The 17,479-nt window shown below is 37.3% G+C and overlaps 1 protein-coding gene across 2 annotated transcripts in view; it reads right to left on the minus strand.

The window, feature by feature from the left end:
- EIF3H (eukaryotic translation initiation factor 3 subunit H) overlaps positions 1-14,228 on the minus strand; it is an 87,109-nt gene extending 72,881 nt beyond the window's left edge. For both annotated transcript variants that reach the window (XM_059995086.1, XM_059995084.1), the window contains exon 1: positions 14,091-14,228. In XM_059995086.1, coding sequence (XP_059851069.1) covers positions 14,091-14,222 — 132 coding nt within the window. In that variant the 5' untranslated portion in view covers positions 14,223-14,228. The remainder of the gene's footprint in view (positions 1-14,090) is intronic.
- Between the last annotated feature and the right edge of the window lie 3,251 nt (positions 14,229-17,479).

Raw genomic sequence — 17,479 nt, forward strand, 5'->3', positions numbered from 1 at the left:
CGCATGTTCTCAGGATGGGCAAATCTTGCCAAAGAATCCCAACTTGCAAGACAGTAAACAGACTTCCTGTCTGCTGAAAGTACCCTAGCGGAACCATTTTTTCCTACTATTGTTTACTATTCAGTGCAGACAATTTGAAAAAGCAAAGCAGACTATTTCTAATCTCCAATGAACAAAATACTATTTCTTTAAGTGTTTGGCATTTTAAAAAAAAAATGAAAACCTAACTTTGCCCAAAAGGCTAAAAGCAACAAAGAATTTAACTTCCAAGACAAAAAGTATTCTCAATACTATAGGACAAAATATAAATAATAATCTAAAATATCCAAATAAATTAATTATACCAGAAGTCAATCAACCTAAACTTAGAGTTAATTAATAAGCATGATGGGTTAAATCTTCCATCCTTCCTGGAAAGGAACACTTAGCAGAATCTCTAATCAAAAGCACATCAGAAACTTTCAGTTCCATACCAGGGAACAATTTAAATCTTACCAAATTAAAGATTATGTTTTCTGATGAATTGGAGTAATTTTCTATCAAATATGATGTCTACAAAGACCCATTACTACAGAAAAACTTGGAAGCCCTGCATAGAATCACCAGAATTCTGTTATTTTCAGTTTCTTTCATTCACTCATTAATCCATTCACCCAGATATTTGCTGAGTGACTTCTACAGGCCAGTTATAGCAATGCCAGGCCCTGTGAATATGAAACTAAATCAAATACATAAGGCCTTTATTTTCATGGGACTTATATTTTAGAACATCAATTCTCACATATTTTGATCAAAGGACCCTTTTAACACTCTTAAAAACTACTGTGGACCTCAAAGAACTTTTATATTGATATTTACATATGAAAATTCAAACCAAAAATGTTCAAAATACCTTATTCACTTAAAACAATAAATGCCTCACAAACTAACTTAAATTACATTTTTATGAAAAATAACTACTTTCCAAAACAAAAAACTTAAAATCAGGATACAAAAATGACATTGTTTCACATTTCTGTAAAACATTTACCTTTTCAAAAATAAATTTTAACCAGGATAGGAGAATGACACTGTTTTAGTTTCGTAAATCCTATTAATGTCTAGCTTAATAAAAGACAACTGGATTCTCCTATCTGCTTCTGCATTCAGTCTTTTACATAACACATCATGTAACATCTGAAAACCTCCATTAAACACTCATGAACGAATGAGAGTAAAAGTGACAAATAATGTTTATAGTTATTATTATGAAAATAGTTTAGATCTCAGACACCCTCTAAAAAGAGTGTTGGGGTTTCTCACAGTTTAAGAACACTATTCTAGAATGACAATTAAGAAAATTAACGTGCGTATACATTGTTAAAAGCACTATGAAGAAAACAGAGAAATGTGCTGTTAGCTAGGTTGATCTGGAAAAGGCCTCTCTCTGAGATGACCCCTGAGCAGAGAGCTGAAGAACAAGCAGCCAGCCCTACGAAGAGCTGGGTGAAGTGAATATTTGCCAACTATGGGTTTTAAACACTAGTTCAAAAAAATACTAATATTTGTTTTTCATAAAATATACAAGTTGTATTTTAAGGGAACAAAAAGGCCTAAAGAGGGATGAACAGTAGGGTGGGAGTAGTACACTTTCATGTTTTTACCAAAAGCTCTGGTATATAAATAATAAACCCAATGTCCTAGCAGACTCAGTTACATCCTAAGATACTACTACATAATTCAAAACTAACAATTTCATATCATTTTTGTTGATGAATTATGAAACAATATATTAATAAAATCCTTTCAGGAAAGGTTTGCCATGGCTTTTATAATCAGCAATATTTCTAATACCACTGTCAAGGTTAATCTTTACCTGGTAAACATAGGTCTAAGAAGTTACCACCCAAAATTCTTCTAATCAAGGTAGCAACTCTAATGAAGTTCAAAGTTAAAAAGTAATTTAAGAACTGAATCTGGAACTTTCTGGCCTTGCAATATATGAATACGAAGTACCTCAACCCCCTCTACTCCTGTGTGCATGCAGAAATGATGAATAAGCTGCATTTCTGAAAAGCTTACGAGACAGTCAACCAAGCTAGAAGAGAAAACTCACAGACCAGAGCATTAGCCCTGTGAGTTAACACAGCAGTATCCAAAGGTACATCAGACCTAGATACAATCCCCAAGGGCAAGGAAATGGGCTGCAGCCCAATCTCTGTCCTGGGTCAGCAGATGGGGTCTTGACTTGTTTGACTCAAGGAAGTGGAAACTAAGACCTTTCCAAAAAGCTAGAGCTCCATGAAAATTGTTGGTGGAAAGATAGAAAACAGTAATTGCAGTATCGTATAGTTAAATATAAACTTACTACATGATCCAAATTCCTACTCCTCAGAATTTACCCAAGAAGAATAAAAACATATTCACACAAAGATATGTTCACAAATGTTCACAGTAGCACTATTCATAATAGCCAAAACCTGGAAGCAACCCAAAAGCCTACCAAACACAGGTGGATAAACAACTGCAATAGGCTATCCATTCTATGGAATACTACTCAGCACTAAAAAGGAACAGAGTTGGCTTCCCTGGTGGTGCAGTGGTTGAGAGTCCGCCTGCCGATGCAGGGGACACGGGTTTGTGCCCTGGTCCTGGAGGATCCCACATGCCGTGGAGCGGCTGGGCCCGTGAGCCATGGCCGCTGAGCCTGCGCGGCCGGAGCCTGTGCTCCGCAATGGGAGAGGCCACAACAGTGAGAGGCCAGCATACCGCAAAAAAAAAAAAAAAAAAAAAGGAACAAAGTATCAATACAACAACAGAGAATCTCAAAAACATTATACTGAGTGAAAGAAGTCAACAAAATGCTATGTACTATATGACTTCCTTTATATGGAATTCTAGAAAAGGCAAAACCACAGCTGATAAGTGGTTGCCTTGGGGCCAAGGTGAGGGGGAGGATACTGAGGGCCGAAGGTCACAAATAATTGTATAATTGTGGTTCCCATTATATAATTACTTACAACTACTAAAGTTCATCAAATTGAACATTTAAAATGAGTGGGTTTTATTGTGTATAAATAATACCTTAACTTTAAAAAACTGTATGTACTTTTAAAATGTCTATATGATGAAGAAACAATTTATATGTGCCCACTCCAAATTTTATCCCCAATTTCAAAGATCCCCTGAAATGCTATAAGGAACTAGATTAAGAACCACTGCTATATTCTGACATTATTTATATTTTATATGTGTATATATAAACTCAAGTTTAAAATAACTCAAGTTTATAATAAGCCTAAGTAATCAAAAATAAATCTGTATTATTTTAGAAGTCAAAGTGTAACATTCAGAATTTTTCTTTTGAAGTATTTTAGAATTTAATGAGATTAATTAAGTAATTAATAGACAATTTCAGTTACCTAGAAAAATCTGTTTATATAAAAATAATTCACCAGAAATTGGATGTCTACATGTTTACAAACAAACACACACACCCCCAAAAAAAAGACATGGCTAAAAAATATCCTCACTACCCAAACTTCTACATTAACAAGTATACTTCTCCACGTCTATAAACCCTAAAAGCAAACATTCAAACCTGAAGGTCACAAAGGAACTGAAGGAGATCTAAGAACCTCTTAAAATCAAATGCAATATTTTGTGTCTACATACTTAAGGGCATTTTCTTGGAAAAAACGTCCATGGCATTTGCCAGATTCTCAGAGGCCCATGACATACAAAGGGTTAGAAAGAGTTTTAAAAAGTAGTAAAAAAAAATGTATTATATATGTGCAGTTATGCATTTATGTTTGTATGAACAAGAATGGTGTGGAAGGACATACTTTTCTTCTATGAATTTTTGTATTATTTACTTAGTCCTAATAAGCATGTATGTTTTTAATTCAAAAAACATCAAATAAAAAAAATTAAGGGAAATGATTTTAAAATACAGCAATCACTGCAATTTACTGTATGGAGTTGCACAAAGAAGAGCAAACTAATTTAATTTCCTTTTTTGACAGTGCTCCTGAGTTGACAGAATGGTGTGGACATAATGTATCTTGATTTTAGCATGTTCTTTGGGGTACATTAAAAAAAATATATGGACTGAATGAAGCATGGTTAAGTGGCTCTGAAAGGAAAAGGAAAAGAAAAAGAAAAAATCCACACACTATAAGCCTGAGCACCTGCTGACTTTAAATTCTAATCTCTTGTTGATACGGTTACTCTTCAACTCAATTCACAGATGTCGCTGCACACATACAAAAATTACCAGAAAATATGCATATGTACACACCATCAAGGTGAAAGAGGTAACTTCCAGATACATAGACTGGTTTTCAACAAGCAGACAGATCTGTTTAAGAGAAGCCTAACCTAAGCCAATTATAAATCAGCAAAATATCAATTCAAACTTATGGCAATAAATCTTCACCAGGAAAAGCAGCAGGTTTCCCACTGTCTCTGTACTACACATAAAAAGGATCTGTTGAAAGCCCAGTTTAAATGATTTGGGACCTAAGTAGTTCCAAATTGTTAGAACTATACCATCTATCATTTTTAACCTTCTTTTATAAACCTGAGCTCATAAGGACTGTTCTGAGGTTGCAACCTGTACTGTGCACCTAGGGTAAACAAACACTGAATCTATTTGTTCATCTTGTTAGAGTTCACAGATAAGAAATGTTGACATTATTAAAATGTTTTACCATTAAACCTGATAATAAAAAAAGTAAAAGTAGTGGTATTTAGTGATCACAATATTATTTTAGGTAGGTTCTACTAAATATTATTAGTTATAGGAAGTGGCCTTCCTCTGGTTATAGGAAGATGCTATTATCTAAAATAGGCATAAAAATCATTTATAACAGTGCTTCTCAAACTACAAGCAGCAAAGAACTCATTTTCCTCCCGTCTACCACAGACCAGTATTTTAGTCAAAGAATAAAAATTACTTACTAGACAGTGAAAACATGTTTTTAAAGACATAGAGAATACAAGCCCAGGGGTCACAAGCTTGGCTACAAAGCAGTATTAAACTGCTGTCAAAGTTTCTAAAGACTTAGTCTGAATCCCGTGCTTGTCTCAGGCAGACCAGTAACAGTTCACACTTAATCAGCACTGGTTTTTAGAACCTGTAACGTTAGGCAGGTACAGTTCTCTCCCAACTCCAGGAGTGGAACATTGAGAGTTTATAATCAAACACTTCCTAATTTATGTCACTGATAACGAAGTCTCTCAAAATATAACATTATCTCAATAGATGTGAACTCTAAACTGTGTAGCTATCAAACCCATAGCTTCCCCCCAACCCCCGCTTGCTACAGGAGAGGACAGGTGCTTGCTGGGCTCAGACCACGATTCTCTTAGTTTTGATTCTATTCTGAACTCTGTATTTTTAAGAAGGGTAAAAACAAACTCATTTCAGCAGCAGAACTTCACTTTGAATCACATGCTCTGTAAGACAGAAGTAAGACAGTAAATCATTTATCAAGTGAGCAAGCCCAGCTAAAGCCCCAACATGCAAACCTTGATTTGCTGTCTTCCATTTGTTGTCTAGTACACAGTAACTCTAGAATTAATCTTTATTTTTGTGGAAAAAAAATAATGTTCAAGTGAGAGAGAAAACTTTAGTAAAAGCTTAAAATTAATTCTTACAAGTACACACAAATGTGAACCTCTGGTCTGTACAAACAGGAAAACCATATAGCATAGTTTAGTCTGGGCACTAGAATTCAAAATTAAGCTTGATCCGTGGCCTTAAGCAGGTTACCTTACCACCTATCTCCTATGGAGATAAATCAGTCAGTACCTATTCTCACAGCATAGTTACAAGGATTAAAAAATAACCCACCCAAAGTACCTATCACACTGTGCCTAGTAAAGCCTCAATAAATGTTAGCGACTATTACAACCACTAGTTTACAATAAATATTTTACCTAATCTCTTTCATTCATCCACCCATCTATCTATCCCACAAATATTTAGTGAGTGACTAGAATATGCCAGATACCCTCATGGCACTTACCCTTGTCTCCTCAGAATGTTCACAGTCTATTCCTCAGAGATTTTTTTCAGTCTTATAAGATATAAATATGACTTATTAAAAATCAGCCACTTAACGCCAAATTTCCATTTTTGTTTAGACTTACCAGGCATCTGTACCTAGAGCTATCTCTTATAACAACCAATACCACAGGGTTTCAGGGCAAGATTTTTTTAATCTGCATTAAAAAGTCAAGAGTGTGAGTAAATTGATTAATTGATTTATTCAAAATATTGTGTATGGATAGATGGATGTAAGTTTCCTTAAAAACATCATTATCCTTGCTAAAAATAAAGACTAGATCCACCACAAGAGTTTCTTAAAAGTCTGAAATAAAAAGGTAAAGCCCAAACTGCACCAGTTGCTAGCCAGACAGAAGAGGTCAGACAGGATGCATGATTCCTAGCTGGCTTTATTCCAGTTTTGTAGATTCTGGGAAGTAAGGTCCACAGCCTGAATTTCTCACATCAATCACCGTCAAAGAACAGCTATTACTGTAGAAGAATTTTAGTCTCAAAGAATCTGTAATGCCACAGAATCTCCCCTTAGCATATTCTGTAAAGTCAATATCTAGACTTTCATTTAATTCTGGCTTCTCTCACTGACTGATCTGTGAACTTGGCAGTTTTCTTATTTGGTTAAGCCTGGATCATTTTTTCTAACACTGAACAAAGAAGGTAGTTACTGCCAAAATGTAAATTCAAAAAACAGAAAGCAGCATTAGTCTTAAATTTAACACATTTTATGGCTCAAGTGGGATGGGGTTCCATTTCATAACTGGCTGAGTCAAATAATAAATAGGATTTAAATCACTGATGTTAAGTTTTGATGTGAAAGAAATTCAAGTAACTTCAATAAGAAGAAGAAGAAAAAAAAAAAGATATTTTGCTCCTGACACATATGGGATCAGTTACAATGTTCCAATACACTTAACCAATATCGCTTCTATAATATTGCAGTTGAAAGACTGTATTTCATAATTATTCTCTTGGATCTAATGCTCATTGATGGTCCACAGTTTTAAAGTTAAATCAACTATTAATTGTTGGGAAAAGGGGAAGAAGGACAACGCAGTCTCAAGAAATTCAACAGAATAGCTCTGCTCTCATCATAAAAATTAGTCATCAGAAAGTACAATGATGCAATCAAACATACAAATGTAGGGCTTCCCTGGTGGCGCAGTGGTTGGGAGTCCGCCTGCCGATGCAGGGGACACGGGTTCGTGCCCCGGTCCGTGAAGATCCCACGTGCCGCAGAGCGGCTGGGCCTGTGAGCCATGGCTGTTGAGCCTGCGCGTCCGGAGCCTGTGCTCCGCAGCGGGAGAGGCCACAACAGTGAGAAGCCCGCGTACCGCAAAAAAAAAAAAAAAAAAAAAAAAAAAAAACATACAAATGTATAATTTCAATTAAATGTTAACTGAGAAGGATATTTAACTTATAATATTAAATGTTTACTTTACCAACTCAATATACATAACCAAGAAGCAAATTTTCCCACATATAGCTAGAAGATAATTTTCCTAAAGTAAGAGGCTTAGCTGGAACAAAATTCATTTCCCCTCTCACACAAAACAAACAAAATTTCAAAGCTGTTATGAGCTGTCTGCTTCCCAACACAGTTTAAGCTTATTATATTCAGGAGCGTGAACCACTGCTTAATTAGAAGGCCTTAAGGTGATTTTTAGGTGCTTCGATTACAGTTTGTTTCTGCTTCCTTAACAGGAGGCAATACTTGCCAAAATAGGTCCAGAAGGAAACATTCAAAAAGAGTAACTGCGACTCTGCCCCTGAGAAGAGGGTGGGTGAAGATAGGAATGAAAGTGACAGTTTCTTTTCACTACCTACTCTTTTTTGCATTTTGATTTGTGTACCATGTGTACCCAGAGAAATGGCTGTGTTTAATTAAACAGGTTTAATAAATTAAAAGCACTTCAACTTTCCAGCATAAAAAGTATACCACAATAATCCCAGGGGAAGGTGATTATTCACCTTATTTATCCTCAAGAGGTCCTTCAGAACAAAACTGAAGGTTATGCATTTCTGAACAAAATCTAAAATGGGTTTTCTTCTACCCAAAAGAAAAAGATGTTGGTTTTGTTTTAAAGGCTACCCTTAAACCAAACTTGAAAACAGTATATCTACAAGCTCTCATTTGGAGGCTATAAACAAAAGGTAAAGAGGATCTTAAAAGTCAGGCTGTAAAGTTTGATTTTATTTTGTGTAATGAGGATTTTTCCAAGGAGTTTCTGCATTCTAGGACCACAGCTACTAAGTAAGTGACTTTAAGAGAATCCAAGGGAAACCCTAAGGAACAATCAAAGATAATACCAGAAGACTGGGTGACTTGGGCAGATCTGTGAGTGTTACCACTATCAGACAAGAAATATTTACTGAATTGATCAATCACTGCAACTAACATGCATACTTAATTTTAAAAATAAAGACTAAGATTTTTAGAAACCATAACTTTCAGGTGGCAATGGTGTCAAGAAACAGCACTCTATACTCTGTAAGTGGGAAAGCACACTGAACTATACAACTATTCTGGAGAACAGTTTGGCAACGTGCTTAATATGCTTAAAAATGTGCACAACCACCTTTAACCCATTAACTTCAACTATAGATATTTATTAAAGCATTGAAGAAACGCTAGAAAAGAAAATTCTGAACTCTTAATAGTGTACCCACCCTCAAGTTATGAGCGTATAAATTAATTTCCTTTATGTTTTTTCTATTTCTCCAAATTTTTCTTACTATGAACGTATACCATTTTTTGTTTTCTAAAACATCCAATTTTAGCCCATTACTGCTATCCCATAGATAAACAAACAGTTGCTACTTATATCAAATGAAACTAGTTGGGGACAGGGATAGAAGGTAAAGGTATTGAGAAAAAAAAATGTTTCATATTAATCATCAAGATACAATGAATACCTGTGGCTTTTGGTACTATTTGGGAGGAAAATAAATCCTTAAAATTTTATGCTAAAATACAGTTGATATTCAGACTCAAAGAGCAAAAAAGTTTTATATTTTGAGTAAGTTAATACTGAGTTACCACTATTTTGCTAAATCCATTTTTTTTTTCCTTGTATGCTTGGGCTTGGTACCAACATCAGTAAAACTCCAGAATACGGCTCTGGTATATACCAGTACGCACTTCAGCCCTTCGGTTTTGATGAAACAAGTACAGTTTGTCATCAAATAGATGGATATGTAAATTACACTATACTTTGCTATCAAGTCTAATCTTTACAGGAGATAACCATTTTATAGAACAATCTTCTACAAACAGTAGTTTGCAGGGGGAAAAGATAAAGCTACTTTCTCTTTAAGTATATTTTCCCATATCCTGCCAAATGAAATAATATCCAAGTACTGTAATTTAAATATTTTACAAAAACAAAATTATGAACTAATTTCCCAGAGAAAAGCAAATGCAACCAAGTTTTCATGTAGTGCTGAAATCAGGAACTTTTATCTAAAAAGCTCTAAAGGAGACTTGGTAAAGTAAAAGTTAGAGTATCTGACCACAAAAATAAGACCTGGCAAACACCCTCTTCAAAGCCTAATGATTTATAGAGGCTTTTCTCCCCAATATCGGTGCTAAAGGCCCAGAAAAAGGTTGCCAAGGCTTAAAATATCTGGATAAACTTATGGAATCCTGGATAATAAGATCAGAACTTCTAGTTATACAGGAGCTAGCTGAAGCCAAAGGTGACAAGAAAGCAAAAGATAAAAAACCAGTAGTCTGATGTAAAAGACTTACTGTGCCCACACCTTTTAATGTCGAAGCAGGCATTTGGGAAGTGATATATGCCATTTCATCTGGACTGCAACAACTATAGTTTAAATTTCTCATTACATTCCATTTACTTGGTCAGGCATCCAGTTTGGATTCCCATTGTAACTAATACCAACTATTAAAATCAATCCCAGCTACTAAAACTGTTATTGACAATGATTAAACATCAGTAGGAAATTTTATATGTTAAGCTTTTATTTATTACAGTAGGAAGGCCATGCCTTATCCTCACATTAAAGCAGAACAAACTAAGGTCCAGAAATGCTATTTATTAAATCATCTCCATGTGAAGTACCACGTATGCTAAGCTCCTTCAATCATCCCCACAAAGCTACAAGGAACAACACTAATATAGCTCGTCACCAATGGTGTACATGCCATAAACACAGGAAGCAAGCACTGTCATGAAGTTTTTTTAAAAAAGGAAATGGATTTCAACAAGCTTTCTCGCCTTAAGGGAAAGAAACAATGTCCAGGATGTCTGCAGGGTTATCCAAACCTTGGAAGCAACCAGAGATGAAAAAGTCAGATGGACTTAGGTTTGCCTACCTAAGGCAGGTAAACTACCTTACTTACAGATACCTACTAGTACTCTGCCTGACTCTCCTTAATATACAGTAAACCTTTCATTAACAGCATATGATTACACGCCAAGATAAGCAACACAAGCTGTCACCACAAAAAGTTCAGAGAAAGGAAGAGATCGACGTGGCCCAGGGCAGTACTACTCAAACATTAATATGCTATAAATTACCTGAAACAGTAGATCAGGAAAAATTCTGAAATACTGTATTTCTGCATTTCTAACAAGCTACCAGGCGAGGCCAATTCTGCTTGTCTTGCTGGTCTTTGGACCATACTTTGAGTATCAAAAGTATAATGTACATAAGTAAGGTAAGATTCAGCCTGGTTTGGGGGGAACAAGGTGGGTTTTACATGAAAAGTCCAATAGGAAGAATTAGCTTGATCTTCTCTAGGAACAATGAGACCACTTGACTACAATGAAGACTCACTCATCCGTTCTACAAGGATATACTGAGCACTGACTCTGCACAATGTACAACAAAAGACACACTGACAAGCCTACTGAAATGCACAATTAAGATTATTGAGAGATATCATTTCACACAACGAAAACAAGCCATCTAACTGTCCATTAACATTTAGATGAGGAAAATTATGTTCTAGTCATACAATGAAATGCTATATAGTAATGAAAATGAATGAATTATAGCTCCTCACTCTAGAACAGAATAATCTCAAAATCATGGCATGAGATACGCATATATATGATTCAAGACACAGGCGAGGGCTTCCCTGGTGGCGCAGTGGTTGAGAGTCCGCCTGCCGATGCAGGGGACACAGGTTCGTGCCCTGGTCCGGGAAGATCCCACATGCCGCGGAGCGGCTAGGCCCGTGAGCCATGGCCGCTGAGCCTGCGCGTCCAAAGCCTGTGCTCCGCAACAGGAGAGGCCACAACAGTGAGAGGCCCGCGTACCGCAAAAAAAAAAAAAAAAGAGAGACACAGGCGAACATATGCTATGATTTAATTAATATTTCATTTTTTGTTAATATAAACAGAACAAACTAAACAAATTGGGAATACTCTGTGTGGTGAAGCTATAGAGAAAACTAAGAAATCACTGAAACAAAGCTCACAGGAGTGATTATAGGTTTCGAAGAAGGGATGGGAGAAAAGGATGAAACAGGGGAAGGGGCTTCAAAGGTACTCAATGTTCTATTTCTCAAGTTAAATGCCAGGTAAGTGGATGTTTACTTTGTGATTATTTAAATTATGTACTACAGACACTATTTTGCATGTATAATATATCTTGATTTTTTTTTTTTTTTACAGTTTTTTGATAATGTTATCAATGACCTTTTTAAAAACTAAGTCAGGGACTTGGTGATGGCAGATTCTAGTAGCAGTGAGTTAAAAAAAGAATGGAAGACCACAAATATAGACAAATTCTTTAACCACTGACTTCAAGGAAAAAAGTGGGGACTAAGAATGCACACAAAGTACTAAGTAAAAAGAGACAGGGCTGAACATTTTAATATGGGAAAGTCTGACAGTGGTCACATGTTAAGAGAAAGGTAACATTAAAGATACAGAAAAAAACTGATGAAACAGGACTAAAGCTTAGAAAGGAAAGGCTCAAGAAAATAAGAAGAAAAATTGGCCCTGGCCATTACCAAGACACTGGAAACAAATGTGATTAAACATGAGGCTAACCAAATTAGTCCTGTGTGGCTGGAATGAACCGTTCCTACGTAGAAGCTTGGAAATAGTAGCAAATAAATGTGAACACAAAAGCAAGGACAACATCTTGGTGGGCCTTGAATTCATTGCAAAGTCACTAAAAACATTTCAAGGGACTTCCCTGGCAGTCCAGTGGTTAAGACTCTGAGCTCCCACTGCAGGGGGCACAGGTTCAATCTCTGGTCGGGGGAAACTAAGATGCCACATGCTGTGCAAGGCAGCCAGGAGGGAAAAAAAAAAAACCATTTCAAGAGGAAAGTTAACAAGGTCTGAACGTTCACATTAAGTGAATGTTTTAATAAAAGTATGCAGGCTAAGAAAACAAGTCAAGATGCCATTAAAATAATCTTTATAAAAGAAGATATCGGGACATGAAACAGGAGTACAAAATTCATCAGTTTATCCTATCTATGTCAATTAACCTGTTCAGTTTTGGGAACAGAATAGGTGAAAAACCATAATCCCTGCCTGCCCTCAGTAGCTTACATTCTAGTGGGGGAGACAAACAAGAAAGCAAACAAGACAATTACAGGCAGTAGAAAATACTACAAAGGAAATAAAGGTGATGTATGAAGAGTGATGGGGATGGGGCTATTTTTTACCGGGTTGTTAGGCAAGGCCTTTCTTGAGATGCTGACATTTAAGCCAATACCGAAAGGCTCAAAAGAAGCCACGGAGAAGGAAAAATATTTGAGAGAGTATTTCAGGCCAAGAAAACAAAACTCTGAAAGCTCACTGTGACTGACGCCTAGAAGAAAGTATGAGGTGAGTTTGAAGAAAGAGACGAGAGTAGCAGGACCCTCCAGTCTGTATAAGAAGTGGTTGGTGGCATAGAGATGAGAAGCAGATGAATTTGATATATTTTGAAGGTGAAACAAACAGAATTTGCTGAGGGTAAAAAAAAAAAGAACATGCATACATTAATCCCTAGGTTTTGACTTTTTCAAGTGGAGAGATAGTAGTTCCATTTGACTTTTTCAAATGGAGAGATAGTAGTTCCACTTATTAAGATGGGAGAGACTGAGGTAAGATTAATGCATGGGAGAGAAGAAGGAGAGGGAGAGTCAATAATTTTATTTTGGACATGTTAAATTTGAAGTACCTATGAGATATCCAAACAGTGATAGCAAGCAGGCAGCTAGATATATAAGAGTGGCATTCAAGAACCAAGTCTGGCAAGAAATATAAATCTAGGAGTTATCAAAATACAAATATTTAAAGCTTTGAAAAGGGGCCTTAAAGAAAGTCTACCACTGTAACTTCTACAAATACTAACAGCAGCTAAAATTAAATGGTAACACGTTTTACCATTTAATTTACCAAGCACAAAGAGATTAAGTAACATGCCCAATGTCATTCAGCTAATTTTAGAGCTGGATTCCAACCTAAGCAGTCTGACTCCAGAGTTGTGCTTTCATCTACTTTGTCAAGCAGAGACCAGGTGGAAGGAAGCTTAATCGCAAATCCTGAGGCACTCCAATGTTCACAGATAAGGAAGGCATAAAAGATATTTATTCCAATTACGCGGTTTCAGGTAAGCGCTGAACCACAGGTTCAAAAGTGGCTACAAAGTAAATCCCCACTTGTGAAGTTACAGATGTCAGATGCCAGCAGTGAAGCAATAAAGTTTACTCTCCCCTTCCAAAAGCCCTAGAGTCCTAGGTCCCTCTCGACACCTCCGTCACCTACTTCTCTCCCAGAAGAGTCATTCTCCAAATAGCCTCTCCCAGGCATCTCAAAACAAGACCCCAAGAATCTGTCACACACACACCCTAGCCTAGGTCCCCTTTCTCAGCCCTCACCTCCCCCACCAGATGGCAGAGAAGGCGGCCGCGTCTCCCGAGCAGAAAGTGAAGATAAAGAAAGGTTTTAGGGAAAACCCTTGTCGCAGCCTCAGCAAGCCCAGTGGGGAGGCTGCCGGGAAGCACGTCTGGCGGAACCGGGCTGGGAACTGAGCTCCCCACGTGGGCCTGGGGAGACGGAACCCCACTCACCAAGCCATCTATCTGCACTTGCTTCACGGCTGAATCTCCGGACCCCGCTTTGCCTTTGCCTTTCCCTGCAGCGCCAGTGGTGGAGCTGGAAGAGGTGGCAGCAGAGCCGGTGCCTTCCTTGCGGGACGCCATCTTTTCTGCCGGACAGGAAAAGAGAAAAACGTGCGTAACCGGAAGCGGAAGTACAAGCTTCACGTGACCTCAGACGCAGTCTGTCGTTCGAAAGGCGGAGCTCTTAGGAAAGGCCCGGGGAGGCCCCACCTCCTTTCTCACTTCAGTCACCTTCTTCGGCAACGGAATCCTCTGCACATGCGCGTTGTGCGTTAGCGGCTTTCAGAAAGCTTTACGAAAGGAAAAATGGACTTTTTAAAATGTTTTGCACTTTATGTTTAGTCGGTCTCCACTAGGCAGTTGATCATAACTGCATTATAGCTCACATTTATGTAGCGTCCTATTCGTAAAAAATGCTTTTACTTCTAATTTTTTAAATTAATCCCCATTTCCAATCTTGGGAACTATGAAGAGCTATACAAACTCCCATGTTAGGAAATTGAGACGTGATTTGTCTAACGTCATTCTGTTCATTAGTGGTGAGCCATATTGCAGTTTGTTTAAAATTTCTTTGCAATTTTTGTCCTTTTAAATATCCCACTAAGATTTTCCAGTCATGTATGCTAAACACACTACATGGGTTCTTGTAATCTGAACAAAGACAGTGTATGTGGGCCCTCTGCATGAAATAGCCCAGAGCCAAAAGATACAAATACAGAGAGAGAGAAAGAGAGAGAGTGAGAATGAAATAGAATTTTAAACAGGAAATCAATATGATCATCACCCTAACTAGAAAGGGTCTAGAAGCAATGACATTCCTTCACTTGGATTCCTAGTTTCCTTCCTATCTCACTGACTGATCCTTTCTTCTCAGTCACCATTGCTGATTTCTTTACCCTTCCCTATTTTAAAATTAAAATTTAATTTATTTTAATTAAATTAATTTAATTTAAGAACAGCAGTAGTGTTCAGTCCTTGTACATCTTCATTCCCTTATCTTTACTCCCTGTCTCAAGGGTCATCATGCAATGCTGATGATTCCCAAATTTATATTTCCCCAGACCTCTCCACTGAACTCCACACCAGCATATCCATCTGTCTATTAAACATCTCCACTTAAATGTCCCACAAGCACCTCCAACTTAACCTTTCAAAAATTGAGCTCCAAATACCACCTCCCTCGAAAAAAATGTTCTTCCCACAGTCTTCCCCCTGTCATTTGATGACAGTGTTATTCTTCTAGTTGATAAGAACAAAGCCCTTGGGGCCATCTTTGACTCCTCTGTTTCCTTCACACCCTACCCCTGCTCCATTGGAAACTTCTGTAGGCTCCACATTAAAAATGTATTCAAAATCCAGACTTCTTTTGGGAAGATGAAGCAGAAATATTTTTTCCTATTCCTCCCTATAAGTACAACAAAATCCCAGGGTATTATATATAAAAGAAACATAAGAAGACTCTGCAAGGTGAAGAGAAGGAGAAAGACTGGTTAGGGACATGGAGACCCAAGGAGCAACACAGTGGTGATTTCCCAGTTTCTATTTGCCGCATATATCCCAGACTTGGAGCTGAAGTCCAGTCACCTGAAAATATCAACAGGCACAGATTTAAAAACTCCAACAAAAGTCTGTTCTCTGCACACTGCCAGTAGAGACCATGTGGGGAGCTTGAACTTTCACCCCCACCAGACAGTAATAGGCACCCACTCCATCCCCCAATGGAGTGATGTCAAAGACGGCCTAGTGGAGACTAAAGATTTCACCACAGCTGGTAATGAGGCCACCCACTCCTAATGCCAGTGAAGGAAACAAGAAGAGCAGTAATGAAGCATTACTACCCCTCCCATCCAGGAGATATAAGTTTACGGGTAGTGGGAGCTGGAACTCCCATCCTCCAGCAATAACAAAGAACTAGTCCTACCCCCAAGGGAATCAATGAAGGCTGAACGTGAAACTTCTATTTGTACCCTCCTAGGGCAGTGATAAGAAGGACTCCCTCCTCCTTCCATTGCCAGAGCTGTGTCAGAGGAAACCAGCTAAAACATATGTCTCAAGATCCAGTGTTCTGCACAAATAACAAATGTTAGCGAGAATGTGGAGAAAAGGGAACCCACATACACTGTTGGTGGGAATGTAAATTGGTGCAGCCACTGTGGAAAACAGTATGAAGACTTCTTAAAAAACTAAAAATAGAGCTACCATATGACGCAGCAATTCCACTCCTGGGTATATACCCGAGAAAAACAAAAACACTAATTCAAAAAGATGCATGCAACCCAATGTTCATAGCAGCATTATTTACAACTGCCAAGATATGGAATCAGCCTAAGTGTCCAATAACAGATGAATGGATAAGGAAGAGTGGTATGTATGTATAATGGAGTACTACTTGGCCATAAAAAAGAGTGAAGTTTTGCCATTTGCAGCAAAATGGATGGACTTGGAGGGCAAGTGGTTACCAGTGTGGAGAGGGAAGGGGAAAGGAGCAATAGGGGTGTGGGAATTAGAGGTACAAACTATTAGTTATTAAATAAGCTACAAAGATATATTGTACAACATGGGGAATATAGCTAATATCCTATAATACTATATATGGAGTATAGCCTTTAAAAATTGTGAATCACTATATACCTGTAACCTATATAATATTCTACAGCAACTATACCTCAACTTTTTTAAAGTTTAAAAAATAAAAAAAGAAGATCCAGAGTTCTGTAACAGAATACCCAAAAGTCTATGTCTCAATTTTAAAAAATCACTCATCATCGCATCAAGAACCAGGAAGATCTCAAACTGAATGGAAAAAGACAAATAGATGCCAGCACTGGAATTACAGAGACATTAGAATTATCCAGCAAGGATTTTAAAGCAGTCACCATATAATGTTTCAACAAACAATTACAAACACACTTGAAACAAATGAAAAGAGTGTCAGAAAAGAAGTTCAAAGTCTCAGCCAAGATATAAATAAAAATGAAATATAAATTTAGAACTTAAAAAATACAATAACCAAAAATAAAAAAACTCAATGGATGGGCTTAACAGCAGAAAAGAAAGGACAATGGAAAAAAATCAGAGGATTGGAGATAGAATGATAAAAATCACCCAGTCTGTACATAAATTAACAGAATATAAAATGGTACAGCCACTGTGAGAAAGAGTATGGCAGTTCCTCAAAAAATTATCGTAGAATTACCAATCTCACTTCTAGGAATATAGCCAAAAGTATTGAAAGCAAGGACTCAGACAGATATTTGTACACCAGTATCATAGCAGCATTATTCATAATAGCCAAAAGGTGGAAGCAACTCAAATGTTCTTCAACAGATGAATTAATA

This window comes from Delphinus delphis, chromosome 17 (genome assembly GCF_949987515.2).
Source record: "Delphinus delphis chromosome 17, mDelDel1.2, whole genome shotgun sequence".
NCBI lineage: Eukaryota > Metazoa > Chordata > Mammalia > Artiodactyla > Delphinidae > Delphinus > Delphinus delphis.